Genomic DNA, 25363 nt, shown 5'->3' with positions numbered 1-25363 from the left:
TCTTTGAGTTCATCTCATACAAAATGGGAGCAAAACCAAAAGTGTTGCGTTTATATTTTTGTTGAGTGTAACTTTCATGCCACTCAACAACTTGCATCAGGTGGCGCTGCTGTTCATCCTTGGTCAGGATCTGATTGTAATCCTGGATAAGTGCAACTTCTCGCTCAGCAAAAACATTGACAGCAGCAACGTTATCCAGGACCTGCTGTGAGGACTGGAATGACGGGTCGTCCTCCCACTCTGAGGGTCCTTGATGAGGACGTGCATGTTGACAATGAAATGCCTCAAAAATGTCGCCTGAGGCGGATGGAACAAACTCTGCCACGAATGTATCCAGCCCAGAACTCAAAATGTCACCGCACGTCACAAAAAAACAACAGGGGCCGGGCTGGCAGTGGTTATTATGTTTAAATTTCATCCAATTTATTTTTACCTCTAAAGGAACCAAAAAATGAAGCAGCACCTTGAAAAAGCTGAGGTTTGTTTTTTTGGGACCACCCTAGTGCAGGACTTTTTTGTGTCCTAAGGTTAAAAGTCTGCAGGCCTTCTCTTACCGTGCGCCTGTCCTATGGAATGATCTCCCTGCAGAGATAAAATAGTCAGATTCGACGTATCTCGCTCTGCTGCTGTAGTATGGAACGGTGCTTCCTCTCCTCTTAAATCATCTTATTAACAGTAGAACAGGTCTCAGCCTCACTACATCTAAATTCTGGGTCTGTTAGTGAAGCTCAGTTCCAGCTGCTGTGACCACCTTATTATTCTCTGTGCTTCTCTGTTGACTTGCTGCTGGTGAGTTAAAGCCTCAGGTGCAGTGATTTCCAGCTGATTCTGCTGACGACGCCTTTGATGATGGATCATACCATTCAGCTGAATGGTATGATCCATCATTCACCTCATGAAATATTTGTACCATTGAACTCATAAACATTCATTATTTGTATAGTTGCTCTTCTCTTTTTTCAGTTTGTAAAAAATTGGTAACACTTTGTAAAAAACAAACAACAAACCTGTTACTGTTAGAATGGTCTAAGCAGTGGGTCACCACTGTCTGATCTGCTTGAGGTTTCTGCCTACAATCAAAATGAATTATGTTTTAAATTATTATTATTAAAAATATATAAATGCTGAGGGAGTTTATCCGATGTTGTCTAAGTGCTTGCTACATCTAGAAAATGTATTTCAAATTCAATATAATATATACGATCTCGTCCAGTCTCGCGAGATGTCCAATCCACGGTGGCGGGCTGAGAACTTGTGTACCTCGCTGTGTGTGTGTTTCACTTCCAGGTTGTGAGTTTCGATGAAGGCTGTGATTCTCGCCGGCGGCTACGGAACCAGGTTCCAGCGGGACGTGGTGTCGGACGGCAGCGGACGGTTTTCTCCGCTGGTCGGCCGCCCGAAGCCGCTGCTGCCTGTCGGTGGCTCCGTCCTCATCTCACACTGGGTTCGAGCCCTGGCCGGGTCCGGCTGTGCGGACTGCGTGTACGTGGTGGTGAGTCCTAAAGTCTTGCTGCACACAGAGGTTTATTTATTTACAGGGGTCAGACCAAAACGTGACAAACCAGCAGAAGAACACCGGAAGCACGTGGAACTAAAAAAAAACAAAAAAAACATCAAACATCTGGGCCAACTTCCACCAAACCTGCTGTGGTCTGTAGGTCCACACCACAGTCACTGTGAAGGACTTAAAGGTCAAGATCACTGGGGTTAAAGGTCAAAGGTTTTGTTTATCTGTTTGTTCATTGACTCCTCCCACGTCCTTTGGTTGATTCCCACCAAACCTGACACGTGCCTGACCGTCAGCTGGCTCCTCCAGGCACAGATTAAAGCCACTGGGGGTCAAAGGTCAAAATTCACCGTATTGATCAGAAAACAGTAACAACTTCAAATTAAATCTGTGTGTGTGAGACACTGCGATCATTCTTCTCTGTATAAGGTAATGTAGACGTGCACACGCTCATACACTGCAGACACTTTGTCCGTATGTTGATGTGATGTTGATCAGACGGAGCAGTAAAAGTGGACATTTTTGATCCTGCGTCCTCATCGTAGATGTTTTCACTTGAGACATATCAGTTTGAATTGGTCCACCGACACCCCGCAATCTGAAAAAACATCACGGGAAAACGCTCAGTGCCACATTCCAGCTGTTTTGAAGCGTGAAGCAGCTTGTGTACGGATGTGCACGTGTGCATTTTTACAGCAGTAAATGTAAACAAAAGTTTTAAGTGACTGATTAGAAACATCTACTTACTTAAGTAGACACGAGAGGAAGATTGAAGGTTCTTGTTGGCCAACAGAGCAGTGACGTGTGCTTGTGAACACACAGATGACTCACTTGAATTTGACGTCTGTGCACATTTATTTGAACTGAGACATATTGACAGTCAGAGACAACATTACTGTGTAGCTGCAATGAGATCTTGCCTACGGTTGCTCTCTTTATTGGTGAAAAAAGAAAACACACCCTTTCCCCCTCGTTTTATAAATATTAAGGTGCACATTATGCACAAGAACTGTTAGCTCAGTAATATAAATGAGAGATGTGTTTTTTGCAGCCTGGCCATTACGAGCCTTTCACAAATGTATCACTATCTGTGTTATTTTTGCAGATAAGAAAACTTAGAATGTTATAGAATAAATGCAAAAAAAAAAGTAATTATGTCGTTTGTCCAGCAGAGGGCGCGCTGAGGCATTGTTTACAATACTTTAACCTCAAGTTAAAAATACCTCTTAAAATAAATAATTAGACCCCATGTCCAAAAATGTCAAACTTCATCTTTAAGACAGAGACGTTCTGCAGTAAACTTTCAACATAGAAGAGCAGCTGAAGTCAGACAGCGTAGTGGGGTTTTTTTCCCCACTTATTTATTTTTTGGACTGAAAACCTGCAGACTGTTGTCAATCCAAATTTTCTATCAAGCGTTACCCTGAAAAACAGTTCATCCCAGCACAGAACATTTTGTTGCTTCTCTTTTGACAACATAAACTGAAAAATGTGAATATTTATTTAGTTGTGCAAATATGAATTCAGTTTTAAAGAACCCTGTAAGTGTGTGTGTGTGCGTGTTCTTATTTCCAGACGAACGATCTTTACCGGGCTGCGTTTGAAGAGTGGGCAGCAGAGTTCTCCAACATCAACATTGTGAGCGACCAAACAAGAAGCAATGATGTCAGTGAAATTTTGTATTATTACAGTTTTTTTAAAACATGGTGTAAATATTTTTGATCCAGTCCTCAGAACAAAAACGGCTTCACGTGTCCTCGCTCAAGTCTGCTCTGTCAGTCCTGAAATAAAACGACATAATCAGAGCGAGTTAGGGTCCTGTCAGAATACACATCATGACATCATCATCACATTTATTTTTTGTAATTACTAAAACATAAAACTGTTAGAAATATCACACGTGTGTAATAAATATCTCATCTTCAGAATTGTAAGCATTTACATTACATTCATAATAAACAATTTTCCACATTCTTTACTTCACTGGCCAAAGATTAACAAAAAAAAAAGGCTCAGGTCAGTAGTAACTAACTTGGGGGGTCATATTTCTTATGGGTATGCTGTTCTTGCAATGTGTTCAGTGTTGTTGTAGTTCCCAATGACCACCACTGGAGGCAACTACAAACCATCAAATTTATTTTTTAACACAAAATTATAAAAGTGGCTCAGAGAACTTCAGTCTATGCAACATCTCTTAGGTGCATACAAATGGCAGTAATTCCTAAATGCAGTCATTTTGTTAGACCTGTTTAATTAAAGCTTGGAGTCCTCATCTTCACTGCTTCATCTCAACTTCATTGTGATGGTACAGACAGCCACCTGTTTCAGTCACGTACAAGGAGGCAAAATGCCACAAATTGTCAAGGTTCAAATACTTACAGATCCAAATGTGCAAGAGTAAAATTACATGTTGTTTCGTTGTGACAGTGCAACAGATAACAGGAGCTGTGAGATTGGGGTCCACTGGACACTTCTGTTCACTGTCCAAATAGTAATGGACCTGACTGAGTTACAAGTCTACGATCCCCCACCAAGAACACGAGGGCTTCAGCACCACGGACAGCCACCTGTTTCAGTCACGTCACTTTTGTTTTAGTGAACTGCAGCAGACTGATGACTATGGAAGTAAATCTGTGCCATCAGAGATTGAGTTTGAAATTTTAAGGTTGAACCTTTTTTTTTAGCATCAAAATCAGAGTTTGAAGTAGAATTTCTAAGGTTGAATTAGTTTAGCATCAAAATATTGAGCCTAAAAAAAAAAAAAAAAGCAGGGAGAAGCAAATTGATCCATCTCAATCATCCAAAGTTTATGGAAGTAAATCTGTGACGGATGATTGAGACAGGGATCGACTGCTTCTCATTTTCTGAGGTTGAATTTTTTTTAGGTTAATTTTTGAGGTTCAACATTTTTTGAGGTAGATTTTTTTTTTTAAGGTTGAATTTTTTTAGGTTTAAGTTTTTGAGGCTGAATATTTTAATGCTAAACAAATTCAACTTTAGAAATTCAACTTCCAACTCTGATTTTGATGCTAAAAACATTCAACCATAAAAATTCAAACTCTGATGGCACAGATTTACTTCCACGGGTGAACTGCCCACAGTAGACGTCCCCATTTCACTTCAGCACCTACATGACCACTAACGGGATCAAACAGAACACCACAGAACGTTCACACATACTGTGTCAGTCTTGGTGATATCGTAATGCCAAATCCCGTAACAGGTTTTAGTTTATTAACGCATCAATAAAATAGCGCCATGATAAATATAAATATGACCCCAGTGCTCAAAGCTGTGCAGCTCTACATCAGCATTTTCTGAAGAAACATCTAAATAAACTTTTTTCTCATCCCTCAGGAGCGTCTTGGCGCTGTGGCCTGTCTACATCTTGTGGTGAAACACTTTCAGATAGACGACCACGTCACCGTCATCGGGGGGTGCGTCCACACTGTGGACACTGTGGAGGTCCAACAGATGAGATGTAAGATGTAGGTGCTCACCCTGACTTTCTGCTTCCGTGTCAAACAGAGACACCCTGTTCAGAGAAGATTTCAGCCTCACTAAAGTAAACCAGAGGTTTTCTGGCCTACAGTCACAGTGTGAGGACAGCTGTCTGGTGCTCTCTTACCAGTGTCAAGATGAAGGTGAGCTTTCACAGCTACACGATGCTAATAATGGCAAGTTTTTGCCAGCGCATCAATGTGGACTGTAGCTGTCTGTCCTCAGAGACATGTGCGACGGGAGTCATCATCATCCTAAAATAGCTCATAAAACGTGAGCTGGCCTGTGACAGTAATGGACGGAGACCATTTTTGCATAGGTGAAAGTTTTCAGTTTTGAAACGGATTTCTGTTTTGGAAAAAATAAACTTCAGGGTTGTTTATGTGAACGTTTAAATCCAGGGTTGAAATATGCATGTATAAGTAGGAAGGTTTGGAAACCTGCCATCTTATTCATGGGCTTCTCTGAGAGCTTTTAAGTTGAAAATCCGAGTTTTACACGCTGTGATGTCACCAGCACTGCAACCCTCCCCCCCTCAGGTTACAGAAAGAAACGTTTATTTTTATCATTTCCATCCAAACTGAGCTGATTTGTTGCACAAAATCCATCACAATAAAGACCGAAAACATCCTTCTGATGGCGAGTGTTTCGCCGTACATTATGAGCTAATCAGTAGCTGTTTATTGTCATACAATCAGTTCCTAATTAGGGTCATTCCATGGCAAATGTATCTCAAAATATGGAAGATCTGACAACCTTATGGAGATAAAGTGAGTCACTTCCTCCAAAACACAAAAGAAAATATTTTTTTAATCCTAATTTTAGGAAGCTGTCATTTAAACAATATTTCTCAAAGAACCAGTTAATTTTAAGGTTGAAGGGGACTAATACTATAGAACAATCCCTGAAAATTTCATTCATCTACAATGAGTAATTCAAAAGTTTGAAAAAACTTGAACATTGCAGGGGGGTTTTTTTGACAGAAAACTCACATTTTAGTACCTCCACATCTCAAAAACTAATGAAGCTGGAGGCCTAAAACTTTGTGCATTTGTTATTGGGTCCAATAGCAACATAATGTCCAGAAAGTACGAAGCAAATCTGAGATGATCAGTTGTGGGACATCTGTTGATTTGCCACAGAATGACCCTTCAGTTTTAAGAAAACTCTGATGACGTGTTTCCCGAATATCTTCTCAGCACTTTTCTGCGAGGGGAGTTATTATTATTTTGTTATTTAAATTAAAGCTACGAGGACACGGCCCATAAGTCTGTCGAGTCATAGAAAGGAAAAGTTTATTTCTGATGAGCTGATGTACAAACTGGTGTTATTTTTAGATCCAAACACGGTGATAATGTCATACGATAATGCCGTCCTTTTACTCACTGGGCTCATTCGTTACAAATGATGACATGAAGTGTTGAAGCAATGAACATGTTTCCTTCTCAGCTATGTTGATGCATTAAATACATTGTACATGAAACAAAAATTAGGTCATAAAACAAGAATACAATCATATGTTGTATATTAATAAATGAATACTGATTTAATTTAATACCATATAAAAAGGCAATTACATTCAAGAATGCACCATTTTAAGGTCATTTTTGCAAAAATTCCTCATTTCACTCTTGTTTTTGTAATATTCCCTCTCTATAACACATTTTAATTTTTAGTGTCTCCACTTTCAGAGGCCATAAGTAATGGGGACACACTAAATGTAAGGATTGTTTTTAACAAAAATCATCACTTTTACAGCCCATTTTCTTTGGACAAGTCGGGGGATGAACACATGAACATTTCCAAGTCACTGATGTGATATGTCTCTGAGTTAGTTTGCATCAATCATTAAGAAATACAAACAGTGCAGAACTGTGTGGTACTGCAGATCTGACCGGAGGACACAATTCTCAAAAACTGAGTGAGGGAAGACACCTAGACAAGTCTGAAGGAGCTGTAGGCGTCTGTGTGACTGGTGGTCCATCTTTTGGTTGTTGCGTTGGCACTTACGTATCCAGCTTCACAGTGGACTGGCACAGAAATTATTTTCATTTAATGGATGTGAAGTTTCAGGTGCAGCGTCTCTGGAGAGACACGGGATCCATCCACCTAAATTTGATCTAAATCCTTTTCTGATCCATGAAGCTGTGGGCTGAAGGTCTGCTTCAGATTTGTTGTGTTGTCTTGGTGGCTTCCCACATAAATCCTCACTGTTCGGCTCCTTATGGACCTGCCATTTGTTTTGACTGTGCAGAAACTCAGAAATATGGAATACTGGAAGTGGACAAAGATCTCCGTGTTCTCTGTATGAAGGAGAAACCTCTCCCCTCTGAGACAAACTCCAGAAGAGCAGTAAGTTTGTCAAGTTAACACAAAGTTTGGTCCAAGTTGTTTGTGGGGATGGATATTGTTTTGAGCTGAGCAGCATGATGATGCATCTCTGACATCACGATGGGAATACCGCGCTTCAGCCGCTTTTGGCCTCACAAGGCCAAACTAATATTACAATAATATTTTTGCCCAAGAGCAGGGGTGGTGGCCAAGTGGTTAGTGCACTTGGTTTCAGCGGAGAAGGTTCTCAGTTCAAACCCCACCCCTGCCACATTCCTCCATGTAATGTGGCAGGGCATTGGGTGTAAAATCAACATGCTGCTGTGGCGACCCCAAGTGGAACCAAAGGGAACTTACTTTTTACTTGCAGTGATCACAAATGATCACAACTTACTGTATTTTCTGGTGTACACGTTGCACCTGTTAAAAAATAACTCTTGAAGAGGAAAATTACATATAAAATTCGCACTTGAGCATAACTTGTGCCTGTTTTCTACATAATCCATTCATTTTCTACACCCTCCTACTCCAATTAAGGGTCACAGATTTTTCTACAATCAGCTCTTTATTTATTTTGTGCCTTGTAGTTGGCATTTATTATCTTATTAAAATTTGTGTCTACTGTCTAATGCTTTGATTCCTGGGAAAATCTTATGTAAATAGTCATTATTATAATTATCAACAACAATTGTGTGATTTTTTGGGGGGGGGGGGGGGGGGTATGTAAGTTGCACCATAGTATAAGTGGCAGGGCCTCCCAAAATAGAGAAGAAAAAAGAAAAAACATGTTGGGTTATACTCTGGAAAATAGTTATTAATTTACGGTGGCTTAGTGGTTAGCACTGTTGCCTCACAGCGAGAAGGTCATGGGTTCAGTTCCCACCTGTGGCCTTTGTGTGTGGAGTTTGCATGTTCTCCCTGTGTTTGCATGGGTTTCCTTGCACATCCAAAGATATGCGGGTTAGGTGGATTGGAATCTTTAAAAATTGTCCATGGGTGTGCGTGTGAATGTTTTTTCCTGTCCTGTATGTACCCCACCTCGCGCTCTCTGACTGCTGGGATAGGCTCCAGCCCCCCGCGACCCTTGACTGGACTAAGCGGTTGAAGATGAGTGTGTGTGCAACAGAACAAAAAAAATGCATATGATGCCAAAATAATGCGAATCCCCCCCCCCTCCCCCCCAAAAAAAATCAGCGTCAATGTCACAACCAGCTTGTATTAATAAAACCTTGCAGATCAAACTTTTTATTGATGTGTAAATGACGTGATCTGGGACAAGCAGCTAATCTGTCCGTCCCCCCCCCCCCCCAGTGCCCTTGTTTCTATGTGTTTTCAAAGAAAAGTCTTCCTTTGTTGGACACCTTTCTTGAGGAAAAGAAGGTAAATACATCAGCACTGCTTCTCCTGTGGATTTAGGAGATAAATATTTTAACTGCGTGGCTTCATGTTCCTGTAGGAGGCGCCCATTGAGGAAAAAGATGCTCCAGGAAACTTTGTGTCTTGGCTTATTCCAAGGTAAAGTCTCACACTTAAATGGAAGATTTAAGTTCAAGTACTAGCTATGGTAGCTCTTGTTAACCCCCCTGGAGGTTTTTCAACAGTTTGAATTTTTTTTGTCTGACCCCCCCCAGGACGCCAGTCTACATTCATGAGATCTGTGGACGTTTTGATGTTGGAAACTTGTCTTCCTATATCGTGTGTGATCTTTATTTCAAAGAACAACTTGAAAATGTTGATTCTTACATGGTGTAGGGGCCGAGAAAAAGAGAAATACTCATTATGTTGGACACCATGAAAGAGCAGAAACCCATTAGTTCACATTTCAGGCAACTTCAAGTCTGGGTAAGAGAAAGTAGGTCTGGTATCCTCTGTCCCTGTACAATATTTGCTGTACCTTTTGTTTAAAAATCAATTAAAGATCCATTCCACTGTAAAAATCCACCTACTGAAGCCGTGTGCATTTGTCCGAGGCCTTTTCGTGGCTGTTCTCCATCTTGGCAATGCGGGAGCCAAACTGCATGGCTCTCTTTGGCAGGACGGCAGAGTGTCCGAGGCCCAGCTGCTTTGCCGTCAGTCTCAGGAGGAGTTTCTCCCCAATGCCTCGTGGAAGTGACAGATCTGCCTTCTCCCACACCGGCAGAGAGTTCAAGAAGCTCACCACGTCCTCATCCAAGTAGGGAAATCTGCATTTACAAGAGTGGAACACAAAGCTGGTAATTCAACAGTCAACCTAACTCACACACACGACAAGAACTGCAGTGTCCAACGTGGAGAGCTCCAGGTCTGAGAGCACCCACTGGTGTCACATCCACCACACTTCAGATCCACCCTGGATTGCAACCACCCCCATCTTTCAAAAGTGCTCATCTACAACCCCTGGCAAAAATTATGGAATCACCGGCCTCGGAGGATGTTCATTCAGTTGTTTAATTTTGTAGAAAAAAAAAAAGCAGATCACAGACATGACACAAAACTAAAGTCATTTCAAATGGCAACTTTCTGGCTTTAAGAAACACTATAAGAAATCAAGAAAAAAGATTGTGGCAGTCAGTAATGGTTACTTTTTTAGACCAAGCAGAGGGAAAAAAATATGGAATCACTCAATTCTGAGGAAAAAATTATGGAATCATGAAAAACAAAAGAACGCTCCAACACATCACTAGTATTTTGTTGCACCACCTCTGGCTTTTATAACAGCTTGCAGCCTCTGAGGCATGGACTTAATGAGTGACAAACAGTACTCTTCTTCAATCTGGCTCCAACTTTCTCTGATTGCTGTTGCCAGATCAGCTTTGCAGGTTGGAGCCTTGTCATGGACCATTTTCTTCAACTTCCACCAAAGATTTTCAATTGGATTAAGATCCCGACTATTTGCAGGCCGTGACATTGACCCTGTGTGTCTTTTTGCAAGGAATGCTTTCACAGTTTTTGCTCTATGGCAAGATGCATTATCATCTTGAAAAATGATTTCATCATCCCCAAACATCCTTTCAATTGATGGGATAAGAAAAGTGTCCAAAATATCAACGTAAACGTGTGCATGTATTGATGATGTAACGACAGCCATCTCCCCAGTGCCTTTACCTGACATGCAGCCCCATATCATCAAAGACTGTGGAAATTTACATGTTCTCTTCAGGCAGCCATCTTTATAAATCTCATTGGAAAGGCACCAAACAAAAGTTCCAGCATCATCACCTTGCCCAATGCAGATTCGAGATTCATCACTGAATATGACTTTCATCCAGTCATCCACAGTCCACGATTGCTTTTCCTTAGCCCATTGTAACCTTGTTTTTTTCTGTTTAGGTGTTAATGATGGCTTTCGTTTAGCTTTTCTGTATGTAAATCCCATTTCCTTTAGGCGGTTTCTTACAGTTCGGTCACAGACATTGACTCCAGTTTCCTCCCATTCGTTCCTCATTTGTTTTGTTGTACATTTTCGATTTTTGAGACATATTGCTTTAAGTTTTCTGTCTTGACGCTTTGATGTCTTCCTTGGTCTACCAGTATGTTTGCCTTTAACAACCTTCCCATGTTATTTGTATTTGGTCCAGAGTTTAGACACAGCTGACTGTGAACAACCAACATCTTTTGCAACATTGCGTGATGATTTACCCTCTTTTAAGAGTTTGATAATCCTCTCCTTTGTTTCAATTGACATCTCTCGTGTTGGAGGCATGATTCATGTCAGTCCACTTGGTGCAACAGCTCTCCAAGGTGTGATCACTCCTTTATAGATGCAGACTAACGAGCAGATCTGATTTGATGCAGGTGTTAGTTTTGGGGATGAAAATTTACAGGGTGATTCCATAATTTATTCCTCAGAATTGAGTGATTCCATATTTTTTTTCCCCCTCTGCTTGGTCTAAAAAAGTAACCGTTACTGACTGCCACATTTATTTTTCTTGATTTCTTATAGTGTTTCTTAAAGCCAGAAAGTTGCCATTTGAAATGACTTTAGTTTTGTGTCATGTCTGTGATCTGCTTTTTTCTACAAAATTAAACAACTGAATGAACATCCTCCGAGGCCGGTGATTCCATAATTTTTGCCAGGGGTTGTATTATCTGCCACAGCCAGGTGAAGTGCAGGTGTGACCTTGGTCTTCTCCATTTGCTTTGGTCCTGGATCATGGCCAAAATGTCAGAGCTGATGTTCCCTCACAATGCGAGTGATAATCCTCATCCGAGTCATTCCAGTGGTACTCAAGGATCCTCCAGAGACCAGGTACTAAAGGCATCTGGTCTTTTGGTCACTGGTTAGCCTCTAAAGTCTCACAACAACATAATAAGTCTGGCAGTACCAGAACCCTCAAGACATAGACCTTCATTCTCTTGCAAAGGTATCAGCATCACCAAACAACTCATGTCTAGTGACCTCATGACTCCTTCAGGTCTTCCCACGTGTCTCTGGTTCTCAAAAACTGAGAAACCAGAGACATGAATGTAACTGCTGAGATAAGTCAATGTCTCAACACGTTCCACAACAGGAATGTTGAAATGTTCTATTTCCATTTAAACTTTGAGATGAGATTTCAGTTTTTCTTCACTATTAGTTTTTCAAGAATTAAGCAAAGGTTTCTAGAGCTAAATTTGGTATCTCCACATGTCTCATTCATCCTTAGAAGACAACTTGAGAAGATTCTTGGTAGGATGAGCAGCTTTACAGAGTACTTGACAAAAATACAAGCAGCTTAGAGTCATACAGTCTGCTGCAGCCAGACTTTTGACACGAAGCAGAAAGTTTGACCACATTACACCCATTTACGTATCTCTTTACTGGCTTCCTGTCCCAGTGAGATCAGATTTTAAGGTTCTGCTACTAACCTATAAAATTATTCATGGACTGGCACCTCCCTACCTAGCTGACCTAATTAAACCTTACGTACCGGCCCGGGCTTTACGTTCTCAGGGTGCAGGACTACTTTGTGTCCCTAATGTGAATAAGAAGTCTGTAGGTCACAGAGCTTTCTTATCGTGCCCCTGTTCTGTGGAATGATCTCCCTGCGTCAATAAAACAATCAGATTCTGTGGAGACTTTCAAGTCCAGACTTAAGACGCACCTATTTTCCCTTTCATATTGCTAGCATACTGGTACAGTTTTGTTTTACGCTTTTTACTCTTTTAATTCATGTTATTAGTAATTCGAGCGTGCCGCGGCCTCAACTTCACCTAAATTCTGGGTCTTTTAGTGAAGCTTAGGGCTAGTGGCCGGCGATCACCTTAGTATTTCTTCTGTTTTTCTTGTTGTTTAATGCTGGCAAATTATACAGTATTTTTTTGTCTTTCTGATGCCTGATTCTGTTTTTTCTCTGTTTAAGGTGCAGCTCCATCCAGAGATGGGAGTTGTATTCGTGTTGGCGATCCTCCTGTCCTGTGTGCCAACAGCATTTCTTGTATATTCGTCCATGAATTGTTCTGTAATTTATGTTTGTAGCATGGCCCAAGCAGAGGGTCACCCCTTTGAGTCTGGTCTGCTAGAGGTTTCTTCCTCAGAGGGAGTTTTTCCTTACCACTGTTGCTCTGGGGATTGGTAAGGTTAGACCTTACCTGTGTGAAGCGCTTTGAGGCAACTCTGTTATGATTTGGTGCTATATAAAGGAAAATAAATTGAAATACAGACATTCCAGCATTGAGGAGAGATGCCCAAATGACAGCCAGGAAATAATTAACTTTTGCCAAAGCTCCACAGAACCTCTGGATCACAAATGAGATATTATAAATATATTATAAATGTCTTCATGCACCTTTCAGAGATGGACAACAGAGGGAGCCATTAATCCACAAATGACATCGTAACCAGAAACCCTCAGCCTTTATCCTGCTCATCAACTGTATAAACGTTTTTTGTTTTTTAAATCTTGGTAGGAACCAAATAATTTGCAGTGTACCAAGATAAAAAAAAAAAAAAAAACACTTTAGATTTAGAAGTGCTGGAGAATTTGTCTTGATTTAAGGGTTAATTTCTTAAATGTTCAACATGCTCATTTCTAGATGTGACAATCTTAATTCAAGAGATCTTGTTAAGTGAAACTGTCCGTCCATGTAGCAATATAATTTCCCTCAGGTTTAGTGTTTTTATCCGCCCCTTTTTTTGCAGTGTAGGTGAAGGTGCAAACAAAGTACTTCTCTCTCTGACTGATAATCCCAGCCACTTTTTTTTTTAAAGAAAAAAAATCATGTCTCTGCACACGTACACACTCCCTGTGATGCATTCAGTCTCTCTCTCTCTCTTCCCCCATCAATTGCCCACACCCACTATTAAACACGTGTGGACAGAACAAAAACTCAGTATGCAGACATCCAGCCTGACTGTTTCTTTCTAAGGACACGGACAATAATTTACGTCTTTGGAAGATGCAGTGTTTTACAGCGTAAAACAGGGTGCACTCTGCACTGTTTGATACATTCTCTAAGTACCACAGTCTGCATCTCACAATTGTGAAAATACATTTACAGGCGAGCAGTAATCGGTTTTGACAAAGAAAGAACTAGCCTATTTTTTTAAGGTGGCAGATGTCACGGTTTAATGTGCGCACGTGAGAAAGTTTCAGACCTTGAATACTATAATGAGATGAATCAACGTGTTGTCACCAAATATGAAACGGGTGCCACACCTACCGAGCTTCTTTCCCATGGTCCCCTATCACTCTGTCATCTCTGCCCAGATTCCTGGAAGAGATCCTGCCCAGCTCCATGGCAAGTTCTTGGATCAAGCCCTCATGTCCAGACACCTTATAGCGGACTCTGTGTCTGGAGTAACCCGCTAGCTGCTCATCCGCTCCAATTCCTGTCAAAATAACCTGCATTTGCAAAAATACCAAGATGCAGACACGTTGGATTAAGTTGGTTTTTCTTTGCTTCATCCACAGTTAAAATTAGTCTGGTCCATAAATAATTGGACTATGATGGTCATGTCATGTTTCCTCTATGCAACTTCATACCACAAATTCCAACTTTAATTCAAGGGGTTTAACAAAAATATTACATGAAACATTTAGCGATTACAGACATTTTTGTATACAGTTTCTCCATTTTCAGACAGACAATCTGACAGATTATATATGAGGGTTACTGTGAACACAAATCAATACTTTCACAGCCAGTTTTCTTTCAACATGTCAGATGGTTATGTGACCATTTACAATCACTTAATGTGTCTTGGATTTCATTTACATCAGTCAGTAAATAAAATAACTTCAGAGATGTTTGGGTGTCTTGGTGGCTTCCCTCACTAGTTCTCCTCCAGTCACAGTTTTTGAGAACTGCCTACTTGACACAGATTTACCACACTGTGATTGGTGTACATCGGACTCTCAGAGCGGTCATTTTATTGGTAAAATGTCATATTTTAAATTAATATATTCTAACTGAAAAGTTTGAGAAACACTGGTGTAAATGAAGTCCAAGACACATTCACTGACGTGGAAATGTTCAAGTATACGTTACCTGACTTGTGTAAAGAAAACTGGCTGTAAAAGTGATGATTTGCATTAACAGTCCATATACTGGGGTAGGCAGTACCCCACCTCTCACCCAATGACCACTGGGTCAGGACCCGTAACTGGAATAAGCGGGTTTATAGAATGGATGAAGTCGTGTGCAGAGATAAAATTCCAAAAATTGTGTCACTGTCTAAATACTTCTGGATCTGACTGTGCTGTGGTCACCCAGCTCAAACTTTATTCATTTATTTAAACAAATACAGGTTTAACTAGCAATACTGACGTCTCAGTTGAACCCATCCTGTTTGTCATAAGAACCAATCTGTTACCAGTGTAAGTGACTTTCTTAAATTACAAAACATGGATTGCTGTAACTCACGTTTGCTGATGATGTGAAGCACCTTTGGTTATCATCATCCTCCGTGATGAAGCCCCTCCCCCGTGCTGCGAACCAAACGGCACATCCGATGCTGTCATCAAGCACCGTATCCAGCGGATGCACCAGATGGCAAATATGCTCCTGGCGTGTTTTCTGCAGCTCCTTCTGTGTTACATTGATTTCTACAAAATTCCATTTTCTCTCCGGATTCAAGCCTTGTAATTCCTTAAGTCCCGCCTTTCCAGTAATTCTGTCAGGAACGTCAAAGCGGCCACGTGTTTGGGAAAAGGCTCCATCAGCTGAACCCGTCTGCTTGTTTTTTTGCTTTTTGTTTATCTTTGTGTACTCTTTCTGCATCGTTGATTCCGGCAGTTTAAATGCAACATTGAGAAGGTCTATTGGCTGATGAGCAGGTACGTGACGGTCCACTAAGGCAGCCAAAATCATGGAGTCGATCCCACCTGAGAAAAGAATGGCGACAGCAGCTTGCCTGTTGGGAGTCACGCTGACCTTGAGGTGTAAAGGTAGAGACTGGACACGTCTCCTTACTGCCTCACTAAGAACATCAATAAGTCTCGCCGCCGCCTTGTTTTTCTCTCTGCAAGCCAACAGCTGCTCTGGATCCTCCACAGATAGATGTTGGGTCTCATTCAATGATGGTGGGATGGACATATTAAGTGGGCACACGGGTGAGGTGAGGACAAGCCCTGATTGGTTCATGACAGCAGTGCAGCCAATGGGGACACCAAACTCCCGTGCAGTTTCACTACAGACTGACACATGCTCACTTCCTCCCTGAGCCCAAGGATAAACCTCAAAGACCACACGTCCAGTATCTGAAACTGCTGCCAGATCGACCCTGTACACACCAGCCGCTGGAACTTCTTGCCAAGCAGACCGACCTGGTCCATGTGTGTGAGCTGCCACAGAGGTCAGGGTCAAGATGTTGAACTCCACATCGAATTTCCACAGCAAACTCCGTCTGCCAAAGAAATCTCTGCCAAACCAGAGGTAGTCACCAGCTTGCTGGTAGTAAACAAATGCCCACGGTCCCCGTATGCTGGACAAGACTGACAGATTCTCGGCGGGCTGTTTGCAGGATAACAACCGCTCAAAGACAACAGCAGAGTCGTTCTCTTCTGGCATCACCGGCAAGCCTCCAAACACCTCCCCGTTCCACAGCAGGATGTTTCCGGTGGTGCTGCGGAGAGGCTGAGGGGTGAGGAGACCTCGCATGTGGAGAACGTGAGCAGAGAATACACACTGATAACAGCTATTTGTGCCTGTAACTGTGAGATCCTGACTTGAGCTGGGTCCTCGTCTTCTCAAATGTTCATAAACTCTTTTGTCCCACTCAAAGCGAGTGGGCGAAAGGCTCAGCAGGCAGAAGATGCCACACATAGCTGTGGTGGATGACCGGCTTTATGAATCCTGTAGGTCTTTTTTCAAGTTGTCCAGCTCCTCTGCAAACAGAAGGTCATGTGTTAAATGAGAAAAGGTTCCATATCTACACGCTGCTGTTAGCCACACAGGTCCTAAAATCCAAATTCAATAACTCATGTTCTTAATGACAATGCAGTAAGGACTTGATAACGCAGGATTCAAAAATAACTGCTACCGAATGACTTCTCTGTTGTTGCAGATTGCAATGAACAAGATGTTTTCATCTCACCACAAGATGGCACCATATCTTCACCAAAAGGCCTATATGTCAATCAGTGTATCTCCAATCTGCTGTCACTGCATTGTTAACGTGACAGGAAGTCACTTTTGTCATTCAAAATTTTCAGCCCTTCTTTGTAAAAAAATAGGGTGAATGATCGAGGATCCAGATACAAATTGTGGACCTTTTTTTTTTCTTTACATCTGTCCAGATTTCTACTACTCATAAACTAATCCACTGGTTTTGATGAAACCTAGAAGACATATATCTCACAGCAAATCCCTCAATGAGGTCCAAAGAGGTGTTGATGCAAGTGAAGAAAGCCATAATTAGCTTAAACAACAAATACCCCTGTCGGATACAAAGCAGAAACTTTACAAATTACCAAACCAACAATTTGGTACATTATTACAAACAAAATCACACTGGTGGGCAAACCAACACTACAAGGCAAAATCTGGACCATCTGTGACTGAATGTTATGGGGTAAAAACAGCAAAAACAGTGACAAAGGTCAATTTCAGTTTGTACAGGGGACCAACGTTAAAGTTGCTTCAAGTTTGGTAAAAAGTGAGGCAAATTATTGGTTAAGTTGTTGTTGCGGGAAGTTTCCTCTGTAATGTTGCCTCCTTTCTCACAAGTGACTCTGTCCACGTCAAGGCCCTGTTTTTTCTGGTACTCTGCTGCTTGTGCTGTGATGTGCTACACGGCGGTGCCGTCTTCAAGTGAACTCGCATTCGAGTTAGAGGAGTTTGGAAATGTATTCTGTGTTCCTTCAACGCATTCCTTAACCTGAACATATTCCTTCCTCTTCTATCTGTACAGCATCAGCATCATCACACTTTCTTGTTCTTGTAATGAAGTTTCTTCTTCCAGGAAGCAAACCACCACAGAACATGGCAAAGCATTTTTAGATGGCTTCGTTGCCAGGGTGCGGTGTACTCACTCATCTCCCAAGTCACTGTCCCAGTTTGAGTCGACAGCCTCCCACAGTTTCGACTTTTTCATGTTGACTATTGAATTGAATTGACTATGAATGCAGTTGCAGAAGTGCCCTCTGTCACCTCTGGAATGCCATAAAATCCAAATGTTGTTGCACCTAAATTGACCTTCCATTTCATCACTTTATCCTGCAGTGCTCTCTGGTTAAGGAATAGCTGACAGAGTGCTCTTAACCCCGATGTCCCACCCGTCTGTGTCAGTCATGTTCTTCTCAATCCCTCCCACTTGCCCCACTATTTCTTTTATCTGACGGGTCATATCTTGCAGTTTTCGGTGTATTTCTGACCTCCTCCAGTTCCTCCATTTGTTTTTTAATGTCCTTTTTAAAAATCCAGCAGGTCACTTTTCAGCTCGGCTGAGTTTCCATTCCCGTAGTTACAGCGGCACTTACTGCTTCCCGAATCCAGTCCAAGCTTTCGTTTTCTTCATGGCCTCCTCCTCGTCAGGTTTCACCATCTCCAAACTCTTTCTCCCTGTCTCCGTCCTCATCTGAGATTACGCTGACATCTCAGCTAGCGTGTCACCACAAATCCATTCAAAATTACTTTGATCAAATTACCCAATCAGCTGTCTCACTCCTGACTTTTTTTTTTCTTTTTTTTTTTTTTTTACACTCAGTGTCACAGCGGTGAACTTACTTTTACATGAACTCAACGTCTGTCTTCTATCAGCCAAGAAGAAAATGTTACTGTTCTGCTGCTGGATGTAGACTTTCTGCAGTGAAAAGGGGCCAAAAAACAAACTATAATCAATATAATTCAATATATAAATAATGATGGGTCCGTAAGTCCGGACATGTGACAGCTCCAGTTAAGCTGTACAGCCTTACTACGTCTGGTTTGTGTGCAGTGCTCACATTGGTACAGGTAAAACTGTACGTAGCAGTCCTAGCTCAGTGAGCAAAGTGATCATATTACAACTGAAGGATCAGGAGATCAAACTGCAGTCAGCCCTGTTGAGTTTGCTGCACTTGATGGCAACGTCTGCCAAACACATTAATGAATGGTCAGAGGGACAAGTTATGGAAACAAAATACCCGATGGTTGGTAGTCAACACTGCACATGCGCACCTGGAAGTACCGGATCAATATCTAGTACTGCCAGGCCTAAATGTATTGGGACAGTGACAATTAATGTCACTTTGCCTCTTTACACAATCACAATGGAGCTGAAATGAAATAATCTGGTTTAATTCAAAAGTTTTAACTAAAATATCTTATTAACCATTTAAGAATTAGTCCATTTTTTATACACAGTCATCGAGTGAAGCCAAAGCCATGCTAATGTTCCCCAGAACCAATTTGCTGAGAAAAAAAAAGTCTGAAGGACCTAAATGACATGGTGATGGAGAGGAGCTTCAAGTCATGTGAGAGGCAAACAAAGAAAAATGCTTAAAATGGTAGGTGGGGTGGGGTAAATAAGGCCCTGGTTGGAGGGGTCTGGGAGGGGCAAAGCTCCCCAGAAGCTGAAGGGTTTTAGCCATGCTAATGCTCCACAGAGCCATCTGACTGGAGAAAAAAGTCTGAAGGACCTAAATGACATGGTGAGATGGTGAGGGACTTCACTCATTAATGTCGGCAACATAAACATATTATTTACTGTTGTTGTAAATTACATTGATTATTTAATAAATCTATCGATCTCAAGAATACAGACGTTTCTGTTCTTGATATTCTACTTAGCAATGATGTTTTCATGAATACCTTTAATAAACCCACATGTATGTACCATTAAAGCCCACAATAGTTTATCATTAACAAATCATGTCATTCTGTTTAAAGTACCTTCATCTCAAGACCTTCATACACCCAAGCAATTTTGAACTATGGCGTATCACACAATCAACACAATATATTTACATCAACCTACGTTGATGTTTGGTCCAAGGCTTTGGCTTAGTTATATTAGGCCATAAGTAGCAAATCATCACTTCAACAACTTAGGAAACAATGCTTGAACATCTCCAAGTCACTGGACGTGTCTTGGACTGCACTTACATCAGGTCATGTCAGCTCTGGAAGTATGCACTTGTGCTGCATCACCACACCACAGAACTGCCTTGGGGCCTGGAACCAACTGAATGAACATCCTCCGAGGCCGCAACCAGCCAGACAGACAACCAGTCCATCTCACAGGACTGTGGCAAACAGACCATCTTTCCCCACTGGTGGGTTCCTCAACACTGAGACACCTGCATGAGGAATCATGTGCATAAAACACAGCAGCACGTGGCCAAAATGTCATAGGTGACAATCCCTCATAATGCAAGTGATACTCCTCATCTTACTCTCCCCAAGTAACCATTTGGTAATAGGTCCCTCCAACTTTCATATTCATATAGGTATATAGGAAGCACCAGGACCCTCAAGACTTGCACTGTCACTCTCCTGCAAAGGTATGGAGATGACCAAACACCTCTGTCCAACAACGTCATGCAGAGGGTCAAGACTAATAAAAGTGAATGTCTCCATAAATTCAACAGTTTTTTCCGCATTTTACTAAACGTCTGATGGCAAGAAGTGTAGGAAGTCACTGACAGCCTGGATCTTAGGTTTGATCCAAGGCCATCACAAATCCAGACACTCTGATTCACTAACTTCTCAAATGCTGCAATCAGGGCACCCAGTAATCAACATCAATGAACTTTTCTTTGCTAACAAAGACACCTAAACCACTGGTTTACACAACCCTACATGACACACAGTCCATGTGAGCACTAGAGGTGGGCGATACCGGGAATTTTGGTATTGATCCGATATCAAGTAAATACAGGCCCAGTATCGCCAATATCGATACCGGTACTTTTTCATGTGTAAGCTTCATAGATCCAAAGGATCCAAAAGACTTAGGATAGAATTTTGCCAAACATTGTACGTGACAACAAAATACTTTATTATCACAATCAACATTTTTGTTTAACTCGAGGACAGCACTGAGTGGGCAGGCCAGGCTGAGCCTACCTGCATGGCTGTTGGCTGGCAACGCTGAGCCACGTGATGGAGCAACAGCTAAAGACCAGAGGGGGGGGGAGGGTGCGCTGCTCCGTGTTGTGTGACACAGCGCAGTGCTGCTCTTACAGACAGAGAGCAGACTTTGACGAATCTGCGTGTGCAGCAGTCAGTGCATGTGGGAGAGGAAAAAAGCTTGAGTATCGATCTTTTTACACAAGGATCGTTCAATATCGATATCAGCGTTGGTATTGATATAGGATCAATCCGCCCACCTCTAGTGAGCACGCAACAGTGGACGAGACAGAACACACTCTTGACAAAGTGTGGTGCTGTCTGGTTTAGTCTGTCTGTAGAAGGCAGTTACCAAAAACTGAGTGATCATACAAGGAGATGAGTGAGGGAAGCCTCCAACATGCACAGCATAACTTTAGTTTGTTACACATCTTCAGGGTGGAGTGGCAGAGAAGAATTTTAATAAAGAAATCAGACCAAATCTGGACTCAAGTCTCCCATGTGCACATCTTATTAAGAAAACCCTTGTTTCATTTCAGCTTGTGGTGGTGGTCAGAGGTAAAATAAGACAAACTGTTCTCATGGAGCTGACAGTGTGTTGATATACCTGCTCACTCACACAAACATTGATAAATAAGTGTGTAGGACGCAGACGGACTCTCTGATCAAGTTTCCTCACCCTGTTTTTCTTCAGATTGGAAAGCTCGTCTACTACAACCTTCTGCTCACTAATCTGCAAAACACATCAAACATGAGAATAAGAACTGAGATCGCAGTAACAGCCCAGAGCAAACATTCCTGATAGTCAATCTGTTCATTAATATACACTGAAAACAATGACGGAAAACTAGTCAGAATGACGTACGTTAGCATCACGAGCTAACTTTACCTTTTTATTCAACTCCTCAAGTGAGGTCGTTCCGCCAAAACTAGCATCGATATCGTGGAGTTTTGAAGACATTTTGGATAAAATAAACGCTGCTACAGACAAGTCAGAGCTGATATAAATTTAAATGAAAACTTCTACTAGCTCAAACACTGAACTAGTTGAGTGAGCTCAAAGAAAGAGCGCGACACAGGAAGTCCGTCCGAGAAAAACATCCGGTAGGAACAAACAGAGTGCCGACGGGTTCCTGCTGAAGTATACTATCATCTCCACAGTCTTGAGCGGGTTCAGCTCGAGGTTGTTCTGACCACACCAGAAGACCAACTGTTCCACCTCATGTCTGTATGCAGCCTCGTCACCATCTTGGATGAGTCCAGTGATGGTGGTGGTGTCCACAAACTGAGTTTAACAGAGGGATTCCCTGAGGGAAACGAACAGTGGGGAGAGCACACAGCCCTGAAGGGCGCCAGCGCTGACTGACTGTCTGCTGAATGTGATGCTCCTCAGCCTTACCTGCTGTGTCCTGTCCATCATCCCATTTTTCATGACCTGAACTCAAAGATCTAAATCATTTTCTATATACACAAAAGACCTATTTCTCTCAAATATTGTCCAAAAATCTGTCTAAATCTGTGTAAGTGAGCATGTCTCCTTTGCCAAGATAATCCATCCCACCTCACAGGTGTGGTATATCCAGATGCTACTTAGACAGCATGATTATTGCTCAGGTGTGCCTTAGGCTGGCCACAATAAAAGGCCACTCTGAAATGATCCTCTTCACTATGGGCCATTGTCCACAAAGAGCAGTTCGCAAATTAGCTCTTTTTTGACTTGAGACCTTGCCACTGAGGTGGTACTTCCATTATCAAAAAATAGTACTGATAAGTATATAAAAAGTAAACTGGAAGTATACTTGAAACATACTTGCATGTACTACTTTTTGGTAAGGGTTGATGCAGATCTTTTTGGTTTTGTTAATGTTTCGTGTGACATCCGTGAGGATAAGGTGTACGAGGTCTGTCAATAAAGTATAGGTCCTTTTTATTTTTTTCAAAAACTATATGGATTTCATTCATATGTTTTTACGTCAGACATGCTTGAACCCTCGTGCGCATGCGTGAGTTTTTCCACGCCTGTCGGTGACGTCATTCGCCTGTGAGCACTCCTTGTGGGAGGAGTCGTCCAGCCCCTCGTCGGAATTCCTTTGTCTGAGAAGTTGCTGAGAGACTGGCGCTTTGTTTGATCAAAATTTTTTCTAAACCTGTGAGACACATCGAAGTGGACATGGTTCGAAAAATTAAGCTGGTCTTCAGTGAAAATTTTAACAGCTGATGAGAGATTTTGAGGTGATTCTGTCGCTTTAAGGACTTCCCTCCGAGCGAGACGTCGCTCAGCGCTCTCAGGCGCCGTCGTCAGCCTGTTTCAAGCTGAAAACCTCCACATTTCAGGCTCTGTTGATCCAGGACGTCGTGAGAGAACAGAGAAGTTCCAAGTTCCAACTTGTCCTTAAGGCTTCCAACGGAGGTGTTTTTCCTGTGGCGGAGCGTCGCGGTGGCTGCGAGCCGACGCTGCAATCCATCCGCACGTCTTTCATTAAAAAAATCTCCTTTAACAGTGGAATATCTGGATAAAATGCTGAAACCGACTTCTTCTGAAACTTCTCTGTTCTCTCACGACGTCCTGGATCAACAGAGCCTGAAATGTGGAGGTTTTCAGCTTGAAACAGGCTGACGACGGCGCCTGAGTGTGCTGCGTGACGTCTCACACCGTGGGAAGTCCTTAAAGCGACAGTATCACCTCAAAATGTCTCATCAGCCGTTAAAATTTTCACCGAAAACCAGCTTAATTTTTCGAACCGTGTCCACTTCGATGTGTTTCACAGGTTTAGAAAAAACTTTTATCAAACAAAGCGCCAGTCTCTCAGCAACTTCTCAGAAAAAGGAATTCCGACGAGGGGCTGGATGACTCCTCCCACAAGGAGTGCTCACAGGCGAATGATGTCACTGACAGGCGTGGAAAAACTCACGCATGCGCACGAGGGTTCAAGCATGTCTGACGTAAAAACATATGAATGAAATCCATATAGTTTTTGAAAAAAATTAAAAGGACCTATACTTTATTGACAGACCTCGTACGCCGAGCTGAAACAGGCTGGAACACAACTTTACTTCATGCAGTTTAAGATAGGAAAGGGGTTGGAGATGTCTCCATCTGAGATAAACCTTCACATCATACCATCCTGGAGCTGTTTAATAAGGATTACAACTTTGTTGGATGCCCTCTGGCTGCTGGAAAACATCAAGGCTTAGTGCTTGGACATCACTCACCTTCAATATCATCTACTGAGTACAAAATATTATCTAAATATAAAACTGTAGATTTTAATAATTTAAGCATTAAGTCATAGATGTAGTAAATACTGTCACGCTGAAATGTGCAATGTAAATCTTATTTCAGTTAATTTTTTTAAAGCCTTACTTTCAAGTATAACTTAGAAGCAAACTTCCCAACCTCTTAAAACTTAACACATTACATTTACAATAAGTAAATAAAGCAACTTTCGCGTTAAAATGTAAAAGCTAAACACTGTGAGCTTCACAGTGCTATAGTTTCCCTTTGATAACACACAGCTTCCTGTTGATGTCAAAAGTTAACAGTTTAGTCCACAGTGAAGAAAATGTACCACCTAACATGAACTGAAATCTTAATTTATCAGCCAATATTTTTCTCTCTCCATTTGATGTTATTCTTTTAAGATTCTTGTAATGGCTCAAGTTGTAAGTGAATGTGATGTGAGCAATTGTTTGTTTTGCACTGTGTCCTTAAAAACAAATTAATCTACAGATCATTCTGTATGTGACCCACGAGTGTGGAGTGTTTACCGTTTCCATGGTTACACTGCAGCAACAGCGGAGCAGGTCACGGAGCTGTGAAGCTTCAGAACCGTTTCGAACCATTGTATCAGGACACTAATTCACAGCCCTCGTGGAGGACACCTGCTGGAGAACCAGGTGTATAGCAGCAAAGAACATTGAAGAATATTCCTTTTTTTAAAAACTTTTCCATAATTATTTTAGCTGTAATTTTATTTCTGTTACCTCTGGTTTAATGCAACAATATTGAAAAATTTGGACACGACATGAGAAAAATCTGTTCTTGTTTTTGTAATGCTGTGAAAGCACCGATCAAATCAGATTATTCATGTGAAGTATTTTTTAAAAATTCATAATAAAGTGAAAATTAGAGTAATCCAGATGTCTTGTGTCCAACTGGACCAAAAAAGAAAGTGTGTGTGTGTGTGTGTGTGTGTGTGTGTGTGTGTGTGTGTGTGTGTGTGTGTGTGTGTGTGTGTGTGTGTGTGTGTGTGTGTGTGTGTGTACACACTTTTTAAAAGAAATCAAAATGAAACCGTGACATTGATGTAGTGTGTTGAATATATGATTTGAGCTTTTAGAGTTACCAAGTTCATTAGTAACAATTTTTTATTTTATTTTATTTATTTTAATGTGGACTTCGAGTCAAATTTGATAATAATTATTAAAAGAATAAGTTTTTCAAAAGGTAATATTATTCTTTGTGTAATATTCTGTTTGTATTTATGCAGATTTGTTTGGGAAAAGATTCAGTATCACTTCACAACCTTTTCACAGATGAATAACAAAAATAAATACAAAAGTAATGCGAAG

The 25363-nt window shown here is 41.5% G+C and overlaps 2 protein-coding genes across 4 annotated transcripts; one reads left to right on the top strand and one right to left on the bottom strand.

Moving 5' to 3' along the window:
* The first annotated feature begins 1255 nt into the window (after positions 1-1255).
* zgc:136439 (uncharacterized protein LOC678627 homolog) lies at positions 1256-9116 on the top strand. Its single transcript, XM_034186893.1, has 8 exons — positions 1256-1492; positions 3083-3172; positions 4865-4944; positions 5036-5151; positions 7263-7360; positions 8651-8719; positions 8796-8854; positions 8971-9116. Exons 1-8 carry the CDS (start codon positions 1301-1303, stop codon positions 9089-9091), a joined length of 825 nt encoding a protein of 274 aa, XP_034042784.1. The 5' UTR covers positions 1256-1300; the 3' UTR covers positions 9092-9116.
* asnsd1 (asparagine synthetase domain containing 1) lies at positions 3076-21834 on the bottom strand. Of its 3 annotated transcripts, none has more exons than XM_034186869.1 (7): positions 21681-21834; positions 21471-21524; positions 18467-18542; positions 15164-16626; positions 13961-14142; positions 9286-9522; positions 3076-3288 (listed from the first exon to the last, which is right to left on the bottom strand). In XM_034186869.1, the coding sequence occupies exons 4-7, from the start codon at positions 16562-16564 to the stop codon at positions 3255-3257; spliced, it is 1854 nt and encodes a 617-aa protein (XP_034042760.1). In that variant the 5' UTR covers positions 16565-16626; positions 18467-18542; positions 21471-21524; positions 21681-21834; the 3' UTR covers positions 3076-3254. The 3 variants fall into 3 exon arrangements, with proteins under 3 accessions (XP_034042760.1, XP_034042762.1, XP_034042763.1); XM_034186871.1 differs by having other exon boundaries at positions 9286-9525; positions 13964-14142; XM_034186872.1 differs by lacking the exon at positions 18467-18542.
* Between the last annotated feature and the right edge of the window lie 3529 nt (positions 21835-25363).

This window comes from Thalassophryne amazonica, chromosome 14, assembly GCF_902500255.1.
Source record: "Thalassophryne amazonica chromosome 14, fThaAma1.1, whole genome shotgun sequence".
In the NCBI taxonomy this organism is placed as follows: Eukaryota; Metazoa; Chordata; class Actinopteri; order Batrachoidiformes; family Batrachoididae; genus Thalassophryne; species Thalassophryne amazonica.
The sequence above is the reverse complement of the archived record's forward strand: the minus strand, read 5'-3'. Positions and strand labels throughout refer to the sequence as shown.

Coding starts and splice junctions, on each gene's coding strand:
- zgc:136439 (XM_034186893.1), top strand. CDS start 1,301: ATGAAGGCTGTGATTCTCGCCGGCGGCTACGGAACCAGGTTCCAGCGG. Junction 1,493..3,082: donor CGGACTGCGTGTACGTGGTG/GTGAGTCCTAAA, acceptor TCTTATTTCCAG/ACGAACGATCTTTACCGGGC. Junction 4,945..5,035: donor CACGTCACCGTCATCGGGGG/GTGCGTCCACAC, acceptor CGTGTCAAACAG/AGACACCCTGTTCAGAGAAG.
- asnsd1 (XM_034186869.1), bottom strand. CDS start 16,564: ATGTGTGGCATCTTCTGCCTGCTGAGCCTTTCGCCCACTCGCTTTGAG. Junction 9,523..13,960: donor GACCATGGGAAAGAAGCTCG/GTAGGTGTGGCA, acceptor TTGTAAATGCAG/ATTTCCCTACTTGGATGAGG. Junction 3,289..9,285: donor GACAAATGCACACGGCTTCA/GTAGGTGGATTT, acceptor GTTTTATTTCAG/GACTGACAGAGCAGACTTGA.